The sequence below is a fragment of the Delphinapterus leucas genome, chromosome 10 (assembly GCF_059928025.1).
Source record: "Delphinapterus leucas isolate spDelLeu-1000000601 "Yukka" chromosome 10, BTC_Dleu_Yukka2, whole genome shotgun sequence".
NCBI classification, from domain to species: domain Eukaryota; kingdom Metazoa; phylum Chordata; class Mammalia; order Artiodactyla; family Monodontidae; genus Delphinapterus; species Delphinapterus leucas.
Genome location: NC_143138.1, coordinates 2,666,297 through 2,678,419, shown reverse-complemented (window position 1 = coordinate 2,678,419; position 12,123 = coordinate 2,666,297). Strand labels below are relative to the sequence as shown.

The window sequence follows — 12,123 nt, the reverse complement described above, 5'->3', positions numbered from 1 at the left end:
AAGCCCCTGTCCCAGAAAGTAAAACAGCCATGTTAAATAAATACTGCAGGGTTTGCCTCAAAAAGACACCAGAAACCCATTTAAAAGGGGCTCCCTCCTCGTGTGAAGAGAGAACAATCTAAGCTTCAAAAAGAAAATGGCAGCAGTGGATCCAAACACAAGAGCATAATGACAGCAAATAGTAAAACCCAACAAAATAACCAAAACCTCACTGCTCACCTCTGGAGGGCGCTGGGGCACCAACTCTACGTTATGCTAAAAACTGGTCAATAAGCGAAAACAATCGAGCATTTAACCCGCCTTTCCTGTACGAACTATATTTTGGGGTAACCAAAGAATGGAAACCTCTTCTTTTACAGAATTAGAGCTAATAATTCAAAAGGAATGATAGAGATTTTAAAAATCACCACTTTGGAAACCCTGCCACCCCCGATGAAATAATGGATCTAAGTAGGAACCATCAATGGCTGCTAAAAGCGTGAGGCAAACAGCTGAACAGAAACTTCAGTGGAATCTCTTACCTAAACACACAACCTCAGTGCCAATAAAAACAGGGACAGCCACACCACACCTACGTGCCACCAGATGTGATATAAAAGTACATACCGCCAGTTAATGAAGCATTCCTGTCAAAAAAAGTTAAACCGACACCTATTCAAGTCTCTAACACTAACTACTAGTTTTCAAGAAATACGGAGGAGAGAGGAAATAAATGACACAAGAACGTGGCCAGACAAAATCAGAGTAGGAAAGTTCACAGGACACAGGCCCTAGCACCTTCACAAGTAAAGGGGGGCGTCGGGGGGCAGGGGACAGACCACACCACAATGAGAAAACTATTAAAAAAGAGACTTCAGAGATGTATACCCCAAACATAATGTGTATCTTATTTGGATTTTGACTCAAACCAACCAACTTTAGACATCAGATATTTAAAAATTATCAACTTTATCAAGTGTAAGTAATGTTTTTTAAAAGGTCCTTATCTAGCAGATAACAAACTTAAGTATTCCCAGATGAAATCAAATCATGGCTGGGATTTGCCTGAAAATAGCCTAGCAAGCCAAAGCGAAGGCGGTGAGCACGCACGTGGGGTTCAGGGCGACACTCAGGTCACGCTTGCTCACAGGGAGCAGTCACTGAGGCGCCCAGGGCCCTGCCGTCCTCTGCAGTTTGTTGCAGAAGCAGCATTCCTTGTCCCCCATCCCACCCCCATCCCCAAATAACCTCCCTCCTTAGGAAGTAACAGGGCTGCAAATTCAGAGAAAAGCATGGCTGAAACAAAACTGTAACTGACTCACCATTATTCTGTTCGACTGTCATGAGATTATGCTTGGCCTTGACTGAGGCCTCAAACGTATCAACGTTCTCCCGTTCATACTCCTTGACGTCGGCAGCGACGCGTTCCAGGACGTCCTCCGGGGAGGGAGAGCGGGTACGGGTGCTGCTCTGGGGGCTGCTGGGCTCAGACGGCGCGGACATGTTGCTGTCCTCAGCAAGGTATTTGTATTTCTGCGGTAACGACACAGAGTGTTACTGTCACAACATCTGGTGCTAAGAGGGCCTGAACTGAAGAGTTAAGTGTCAAGTAATGCTAAAAAAGCTTTAAAGGTATTGAAGTCTTAACTGAATTAGATCCACAATCCCTTATATATAATTCCAAATCCACAAAACTCTGAAAGCTTTGCTATGTCTGGTGCACGTTTATTAGGTGGCGAAATCTGTGCTGCAGAGATGTGGCGTTCTGAACAGTCTCGCCTTTCCCAGTGTGAACATGATGCGCCTCACGCACTGCAAAACTCTCCTAGTGGCTGGTAATGGGGTGCCGTGCTAGACCCCACTGACGGGGCAAAGGGATACACATATATGCACCATATTACCTTTCTAACATTCACATATTTCTGAGTTCTGAAGCACATCTGGCCCCAAAGGTTGGAGATAAGGGATTGTGGACCTGGGTAAGAACAAAAAAAGATTCAACCAAGTCTTTAGGGATATCAGTTTAATAACAGTTTCATCAGTGCCCCACAAAGGTAAGTTTCCTCTGGAATTCTAGTTATGCCCTATGTACTCAGGTGATTCAAATTCTTTCCCTCACTCTGAAATGCTGTGGTTGCTCTCTCTGTTTACACAAGCTGCTACGACTGTCCTTTCCTTGTCTGCTGTCCTCCTAACAGCACCCAAGTATGTTTCATATGTTCCAGAATTCTTCCTCTCAGCTCCATCACTCACCCCCATCACATGATGGTGAGAGAAGGCGCTTTACAGGGACCACCGTCCTCCAAGGCTGGAGTAGCCAGGCCTCATCTCAGGATGGCAGGGAGAACCGGCAGCCTTCCCAGGCAGCTCACCTTACCATTAGGCCTGAGTTTGACACCCTTTCCCACCCAATCCCTGCATCGCTCGGCTCTCAAGGAGTCTTACAATTATTGAGATGTTCCATTTAAACGTTCACATCTGCATTAGAAAACGTGCCATTTTATTAGGCATTAAAAAGTCTTTCCCACATATTAACAGGCTATTTATAAGTTTGAGCTAAAGGAAATTCCTCCAATTTATACTCACTTATGAGGGTTTTCTTGTTCATCAACTTAAAGAAAAAAAAGAAAGCAAACTCCAAATTTTGTCTTATAAAAGAGGTTTATATCAGAATCCCATGTATAACAAAAAAGATTAACTGTTTCAATTTTATTAAGGAACCACCTTCCTTTCAAGACCTATTCAATTGCTACTACTGTCACTGCATTGTCAAAGTAAAAATCCTTAATTTTGTTACAATAGTGGTGAAGGAGTGTTGATCAACATGTTCCTGAAACCACGCACCTGAACAATGGCCTGCCTTTGTATTCTTCTCTGTTCTATCAAGGCTTCTTCATCTTCCTCCTCAACATCGAAGTCTTCAAGGCTTAGAAAAAATTACACATACATCAGTGTAATTAACTTCAAACATACTTAGAGACTCCAAAAGCATTACGTTTATACATTTAAAAAAATAAAAGCTGGAAAATGTAGGTCATCAGTACTTTGAGGAAAAATCTTAAGCCACCCCACTCTATCCTTGCTTTCGAACTGTCCTGGTTTGGAATCCTGGCAAGTAACTTAACCTTCTACGTCTCATTTTTCTCCTCACCTGTATCATAGCACAAAGACTGGGAACAAAAGAAAGATGCCTAAGTTTAAAAGTCATCACTAGCTGTGCCTTGTAGTAAAGTCATTTCATCTCTGCAGCCCTCGTTTCCACACCTATACAACAAGAGGGGGGCTGGGATACACAAGTAAACTGCTACCTTTTCTGGGTCACAGAAGCCTTTGAGAGCTATAGATCCTTTCCCTACCCAAAATGCACAGGTAGACATTTGCACACAATCTGAAGGGAAAGTGGCTCTCCCTGCAAACACTGCCCCGAGCGGTTCAGATGGTCCCCCAAGAACCCCGCACTCTTCACGATCGCTCCTAGCGCAGCCCTTTCTACGACCTGCTGGGTGTTCACTGCAGAGGTGTAAGCGACCTGCACTTGGAAGGTACCAGGTCTGCGCAGGACACTTTCCCTCCACTCAGCCCTCTTCTCTCCCAGCTCCAACCAGGGCTCCTCAGCTCAAGCACTGCTAACACTAGGACGGTTCTGTGCGGTGGGGCATATCCTATGCACCGGAGGATGCAGAACAGTGCCCCTGGCCTCCCGCTACTAGATGACAACTAAACAGGTCTTCAGACATCGCCAAAACATGCCAGGGAGGCAAATCTCCCCCCGCTGAGAACCACTGCTCTAAATTCATCTCACTTATTTTTGAGATGTGCCATTTAGACAACGAAGTTTGCATTTAAAAAAATGTCCCCACTATTTTATTAGGCACTGAATATTTCTGCATTTTCAACACTGTAACAGGCATAGCAAGTGTGTATCGTTTACACAAAATGCAAAGTCTAAACTTAGTAAAAAAAATCCCCCCACCAAAACTGGTAACTGAGATTGGCAGGATACCTCTATGGTTCCTAATGAAAATATAGAAGGAAAGGCTCGTGATAAAGTGACGGCCCATATTCACCCCAGCCAAACCCAAATTCAGACAACCATGACCTCTGTCACATAACCTATAAAACCTGCACAGAAGATGAACTTAAATTCAGGGTCAAATTAATGTATTTGCTTAAAATATTCAGAAGGAAATTAAAGATTTCCAAGTCAAACAGTGTTTCTCTGATTTGGAAAAAGGAAATTATAGGAAAGTTCCGTTCTTACTTATCATCAGATGAAGATTCCTGCTCAACTTTCATTCCTTCAGAAAGACTTCCTTTAAATTTATCTTCCTTTACTTTGCTTCTGCTCCTACGTCTACGACCACCCCGTGACCGAGACCGCCTTCTCAGGCGTGATCTGCTCCTTCGACCTCTGTCCCTGTTTGAGGAGAAGAAGAAGACATACTTTAAAGGTCAATTAAAGTTGAGAAGGCTGTGAGTTTGCTGGGCGTAGGGGTAGTACAGGGACTCTCTGTACCTTTCAAAAGCTCAGCTCTGTTGTGAATCCAAAAGCGTTCTAAAAGTCAAGTCTTTAAAAACAGTTAAAATTTTTAAACAAAATTAACACACCATCAATAAGATATGGATACCCAGCCTAACTGACAACAACTAAACCACAGCTACTCTTCTTATCAACTACAAAGGGGCGCGAGGGAACTGTCGGGGCTCTGTACCTCGATGATGGCAGCTGTGCAACCACACATCTGTCGAAACTCACAACTTTACAACAAAAAAGGTGAATTTTACTTTATGTAAATAATATATCTCGATAAACTTGATTTTTAAAAAGATCATTGCTGAATAAAGTACGGGAAAGACAAAGGTGACAGAAATTGTAAGTCTAATTAATATGGCCTTCAGACATTGTTATAAATGCCCTGTTAACCAAATAGAAAGTGACTTCAGAGTTCAAGTATGAAGGTGGAAGTCTGTGTGAGAAAGTGCTGTGGGACTCCCAACAGAGAAGGCTGTGAGTCTACAAAGGGCTGATAAACTATGTTCATGTCACATCTGACCATGTTTATCTCAGATTTCTTCTGAAAACTTACTAAAACAACATTAAAAGGAACAATGACAAAATAAAACCTTCAGTCAAAGGCAATGTGAAGAGATGTAACAACAGATACCAATAAAAGCTTGAAACATGCAAAGTGGACAGAAAAGCAGCAGCAGATCAAGTCTAAATCTTAGTCCAATAGGGACACACAAAGTAAATAAGAAACAAGTCAGTGCCTGCCACAAAGCCCCAGAAAGTCTCAAGATCTGGAGATACTGTATCCTCTGAAGGATGGAATACAAGGGAAAAGCTAAAGAGAATTGGTTGAAATCCTTTAGGAACAGCTTGACTTGGTATATTCCCCTTTCTGACTCAGTGGAGAATGCCACCGGCCGCCCCTCCCCACACTACCGCAGGAAACTTAATATTCACTTTACAGAGAGGTAGTGGTGGTTGTGAAAACTGGCCCACGGTACCGGAGGGCACCGCACTGGGAAAAGAAGGGTTAAGGGGGGACCCACATTATTTAGGACCGGAACTCTACTGGCGGCCATGTCTTACTCTCCAGCAGATGAGGAGATTCTGGAAAACTCACAAGCCCAAAAGGAAAGATCTACAGTCACTGATACGCTAATCCGCCACCAATCCACAAGCTCCAGGTTGTCAGAATGGAAGAAAGCTTCCGTTTAGCGTCCTAAACCAGAATAGAAAAATAAATAAATAAATAAATAAATTATCGATAGTCATTTGCGACTCTCCTGGCAGTCCAGTGGTTAGGACTCTGTACTTCCACGTCAGGGGGACCAGGTTCCATCCCTGGTCAGAGACCTAAGATCCTACTCTCATGGAGAGGATAGGCAGATGAATCAGAATAGGCAGCAAGGGAGGATCCACCTGGTGGAGGAAAGTCCTCAAATGAAAAGGCAAACAAGCAGCCAAAGAAATCTGGGTAGAAACAATACACAGGGAAGAGGAGAGACTATAGAGAAGAAAAGCTCCACAAAATGGACTCATTATCATCTATGACATAAAGATGCTACTTCCATAAAATGAGAGTAAAATGTTATTAAAAAACAGCCAACAAGGTCTTGGAAATTTAAAAAATTATGAGTGTGCAGAAGGGAGAAAAACAAAATCAACAGAAAGGTAAGAAGGCAGATTGAGAAAGCTTCTCAAGACTGAAAGTAGAACAAAAGGACAAACATAAAAGATGAGCGAGAAACACATTCACAGAAAGAGAGACAAAATGAAAAGGCAGAGACTTCGTACCAGATGAAGGAACAAGATAAAACCCCAGAAGAACAACTAAATGAAGGAGAGATAGGCAACCATCCAGAAAAAGAATTCCGAATAATGATAGTGAAGATGATCCAGGACGTTGGAAAAAGAATGGAGGCAAAGATCGAGAAGATACAAGAAATGTTTAACAAAGGCCTAGAAGAATTAAAGAACAAACAGAGATGAACAATACAATAACAGAAATGAAAAATACACTAGAAGGAATCAATAGCAGAATAACTGAGGCAGAACAACGGATAAGTGACAAGGAAGGCAGAATGGAGGAATTCACTGCTGTGGAACAGAATAAAGAAAAAAGAATGAAAAGAAATGAAGACAGCCTAAGAGACCTCTGGGATAACATTAAACACAACAACATTTGCATTATGGGGTCCCAGAAGGAGAAGAGAGAGAGAAATGACCCAAGAAAATATCTGAAGAGGTTATAGTCAAAAACTTCCCTAACATGGGAAAAGAAATAGCCACCCAAGTCCAGGAAGCACAGAGTCCCAGGCAGGATAAACCCAAGGAGAAAAAAACATTATTGAAATCAACAAGGGAAAAATGACAAATAACATACAAGGGAACTCCCATAAGGTTAACAGCTGATTTCTCAGCAGAAACTCCACAAGCCAGAAGGGAGTAGCAAAATATATTCAAAGTGGTGAAAGGGAAGAACCTACGACCAATATTACTCTACCCAGCAAAGATCTCATTCAGATTCGATGGAGAAATCAAAAGCTTTACAGACAAGCAAAAGCTAAGAGAATTCAGCCTATCAAACCAGCCCTACAACAAATGCTAAAGGAACTTCTCTAAGTGGGAAACACAAGAGAAGAAAAGGACCTACAAAAACAAACCCATAACAATTAAGAAAACGGTAATAGGAAGACAAATATCGATAATTACCTTAAACGTGAATGGATTAAATGCTCCCACCAAAAGACACAGGCTTGCTGAATGGATACAAAAACAAGACCCATATATATATGCTGTCTACAAGAGACCCACTTCAGACCTAGGGACACAAACAGACTGAAAGTGAGGGGATGGAAAAAGATACTCTATGCAAATGGAATCAAACGAAAGCTGGAGTAGCAACACTTGTACCAGATAAAACAGACTTTAAAATAAAGAATGTTACAAGAGACAAGGAAGGACACTACATAATGGTCAAGGGATCACTCCGAGAAAACAATTATAAATATTCACGCACCCAACATAGCAGCACCTCAATACATAAGACAACTGTTAATAGCTATAAAAGAGGAAACTGACAGTAACGCAATAGTGGGGGACTTAAACACCTCACTTACACCAATCAGATCATCCAGACAGAAAATTAATAAGGAAACACAAACTTTAAATGACACAAGAGGCCAGATAGATTTAATTGATATTTAAAGGACATTCCATCCCAAAACAGCAGATTACACTTTCTTCTCAAGTGCACACAGAACATTCTCCAGGATTGATCAAAACTTGGGTCACAAATCAAACCTCAGTAAATTTAAGAAAACTGAAATCACAACAAGCATCATTTCCGACCACAATGCTATGAGATTAGAAATCAATTACAGGGAAAAAAACGTAAAAAACACAAACACATGGAGGGTAAACAATACGCTACTAAATAACCAAGAGATCACTGAAGAAATCAAAGAGGAAATGTAACAATACCTGGAGACTAATGACAATGAAAACACGACGATCCAAAACCTATGGGATGCAGCAAAAGCAGTTCTAAGAGGGAAATTTATAGCAATACAAGCCTACCTCAAGAAACAAGAAAAATCTCAAATAAACAATCTAACCTTGCACCTAAAGGAACTAGAGAAAGAAGAACAAACAAAACCCAAAGTTAGTAGAAGGAAAGAAATCATAAAGATCAGAGGAGAAATAAATGAAATAGAAACAAAGAAAACAATAGCAAAGATCAATAAAACTAAAAGCTGGTTCTTTGAGAAGATAAACAAAATTGATAAACCTTTAGCCAGACTCATCAAGAAAAAGAGGAAGAGGACTCAAATCAATAAAATTAGAAATGAAAAGGAGAAGTTACAATGGACATCACAGAAATACAAAGCATCATAAGAGACTACTACAAGCAACTCTATGCCAATAAAATGGACAACCTGGAAGAAATGGGCAAATTCTTAGAAAGGTATAACCTTCTAAGAATGAACTAGGAAGAAATAGAAAATATGAACAAACCAACCACAATGAGATTGAAACTGTGATTAAAAATCTTCCAACAAACAAAAGTCCAGGACCAGATGGCTTCACAGGTGAATTCTATCAAACATTTAGAGAAGAGCTAACACCCATCCTTCTCAAACTCTTCCAAAAAACTGCAGAGGAAGGAACACTCCCAAACTCATTCTATGAGGCCACCATCACCCTGATACCGAAACCAGACAAAGGAACTACAAAAAAAGAAAATTACAGACCAATATCACTGATGAATACAGATGCAAAAATCCTCAACAAAATATTAGCAAAGGGAATCCAACAACACATTAAAAGGATCATACATCGTGATCAAGTGGGATTTACCCCAGGGATGAAAGGATTCTTCAATATACGCAAATCAATCAATGTGATACACCATACTAACAAACTGAAGGAGAAAAACCATATGATCACCTCAATAGATGCAGAAAAAGCTTTTGACAAAGTTCAACACCCATTTGTGATAAAAACTCTGTAGAAAGTGGGCAACCAACCTCAACATAATAAAGGCCATATATGACAAACCCACAGCAAACATCATTCTCAATGGTGAAAAACTGAAAGCATTTCCTCTAAGATCAGGAAGAAGTCAAGGATGTCCACTCTCACCACTATTATTCAACATAGTTTTGGAAGTCCTAGCCACAGCAATCAGAGAAGAAAAAGAAATAAAAGGAATACAAATTGGAAAAGAAAAGGTAAAATTGTCACTGTCTGCAGATGACATGATACTATACATAGATAATCCTAAAGATGCCACCAGAAAACTACTAGAGCTAATCAATGAATTTGGTAAAGTTGCAAGATACAAAATTAATGCACCGAAATCTCTTGCATTCCTATACACTAACAACGAAATATCAGAAAGAGAAATTAAGGAAACAATTCCATTCACCATTGCAACAAAAAGAATAAAATACCTAGGAATAAACCTACCTAAGGAGATAAAAGACCTGTACTCAGAAAACTATAAGACACTGATGAAAGAAATCAAAGATGACACAAACAGATGGAAACATATACCATGTTCTTGGGTGGAAGAATCAATATTGCGAAAATTTCTACATTACCCAAAGCAATCTAGAGATTCAATGCAATCCCTATCAATTACCAGTGGCACTTTTTACAGAACTAGAACAAAAAATCTTAAAATCTGTATGGAGACACAAAAGACCCCGAATAGCCAAAGCAGTCTTGAGGGAAAAACACAGAGGTGGAGGAATCAGACTATATTACAAAGCTACAGTAATCAAGACAATATGGTACTGGCACAGAAACAGAAATATAGATCAATGGAACAGGATATAAAGCCCAGAGATAAACCGACACACCTATGGTGAACTAATCAATGGCAAAGAAGGCAAGGATATACAATGGAGAAAAGACAGTCTCTTCAATAAGTGGTGCTGGGAAAACTGGACAGCTACATGTAAAAGAATGAAATTAGAACACTCCCTAACACCATACACAAAAATAAACTCAAAATGGATTAGAGACCTAAATGTAAGACCAGACACTATAAAACTCTTAGAGGAAAACATAAGCAAAACACTGTTTGACATAAATCACAGCAAGATCTTTTTTAATCCACCTCCTAGAGTAATGGGAATAAAAACAAAAATAAACAAATGGGACCTAATGAAACTTCAAGGCTTTTGCACAGCAAAGGAAACCATAAACAAAACAAAAAGACAACCCTCAGAATGGGAGAATATATTTGCAAACTGATCAACAAAGGATTAATCTCCAAAATATATAAAAAGCTCATGCAGCTCAATATTAAAAAAACAAACAACCCAATCCAAAAATGGGCAGAAGACCTAAATAGACATTTCTCCAAAGACATACAGATGGCCAAGAAGCACATGAAGAGCTGCTCAACATCACTAATTATTAGAGAAATGCAAATCAAAACTACAATGAGGTATCACCTCACACCAGTTAGAATGGGCATCATCAGAAAATCTACAAACAACAAATGCTGGAGAGGGTGTGGAGAAAAGGGAACCCTCTTGCACTGTTGGTGGGCATGTAAATTAATACAATCACTATGGAGAACAGCATGGAGGTTCCTTAAAAAACTAAAAATAGAATTACCATATGACCCAGCTACTGGGTATATACCCAAGAAAACCATAATTCAAAAAGACACGTGCACCCCAATGTTCATTGCAGCAGTACCTACAATAATAGCCAGGTCATGGAAGCAACCTAAATGTCCATCAACAGACGAATGGATAAAGAAGATGTGGTACATATATACAATGGAAATATTACTCAGCCATAAAAAAGAATGAAATTGGGTCATCTGTAGAGACGTGGATGGATCTAGAGACTGTCATACAGAGTGAAGTAAGTCAGAAAGAGATAAACAAATATCGTATATTAACGCATATATGTGGAACCTAGAAAAATGGTACAGATGAACTGGTCTGCAGGGCAGAAACAGAGACACATATGTAGAGAACAAACGTATGGACACCAAGGGGGGAAAGCGGTGGGGGGCAGTGGTGGTGGAGTTTGGGAATGACATATAAGAACCTGCTGTATAAAAATAAAATAAAATTAATTTAAAAAAAAAAAGATGAGAGAGGGGGAAGTCAGTGTAACAATTTATAAGGTCTAATTGGAAAAAATCCAGAAAATAATGGGGGAGAAAGCAAACAAAAACATGAGAAAATTTCCCAGTGCAGGCAGCCATAATCTCCCTGCTTTAAAGGGCCTATCTAGTGCCCCGCAAAATAAATGGAAAAGAAGGAGCTGCTCATCAAGGCATTATTACAGTGAAATTTCGGAACACAGGACATTTCTTATAAAAAGAGAGAGAAAAAAGCAAGTCCTATAAGAAACGCCCACTTATCAGAGGAGGACTTCTGAATAGCAATAAGGGAAGCTAGAAATCAGTGGAATAACAATTTAAAAATTCTTTAGAAAATGATCTCAAACTAGAATTCTATTCCTTGATAAATCAGCAATGAGAATAATAGGCATTTTTTAGAGACACAGTTCCCCAAAATTGTCCTTTCTGTTCACTTTCCTCAAAAAGCTATTGGAGATGCATTAGCAAACAAGGAGGTAAAGCAAGAAACTGGATACAGGAAAGGGAATCACAACGTCAGAGAAGAACAAGGGACTCTGGAAAAGGGAAGCAAATCCTACGCAAACTACCGTCAGCTTGGAGCCAGAAGGCTGGGAGCATGAGAGTCCTCTCTTCCCCTCTCCCACCGACTGCTTGCTCTGGAATGAACGGTATGTATACGATCACAATGATTACATTAACCTCGACCATGTCCATCTGCAAGAAATGTGATGAAACTGGGCAGAACAGAAAAGTGTGAGGAACAGTATTAAAAAAAACTAATGAAACCAAAACATATGGCAATAACTTAAAAAAATTTAGACAAACACACTATCAAGGCATTTCCACTTCTGAGAATCTAGTACACAAAAACATTCAAAGAGGGCTTCCCTGGTGGCACAGTGGTTGAAAGTACACCTGCCGATGCAGGGGACGCGGGTTCGTGCCCTGGTCCGGGAAGATCCCACATGCCGTGGAGCAGCTGGGCCTGTGAGCCATGGCTGTTGAGCCTGCGCGTCCG

The 12,123-nt window shown here is 40.3% G+C and overlaps 1 protein-coding gene across 9 annotated transcripts in view; it reads right to left on the bottom strand.

The window, feature by feature from the left end:
- Positions 1-12,123, bottom strand: part of PRP4K (pre-mRNA processing factor kinase PRP4K) — a 40,977-nt gene that overhangs the window by 16,761 nt on the left and 12,093 nt on the right. For all 9 annotated transcript variants that reach the window (XR_016394504.1, XR_002646442.3, XR_002646444.3 and 6 more), the window contains exons 4-6: positions 4,241-4,396; positions 2,824-2,905; positions 1,302-1,512 (exon numbers count right to left, since the gene is read on the bottom strand). Coding sequence is in view for 2 of the 9 variants with exons in the window: in XM_089918240.1 (XP_089774366.1) it covers positions 1,302-1,512; positions 2,824-2,905; positions 4,241-4,396 (449 nt within the window). In the remaining 7 variants the exon portion in view is untranslated. The remainder of the gene's footprint in view (positions 1-1,301; positions 1,513-2,823; positions 2,906-4,240; positions 4,397-12,123) is intronic.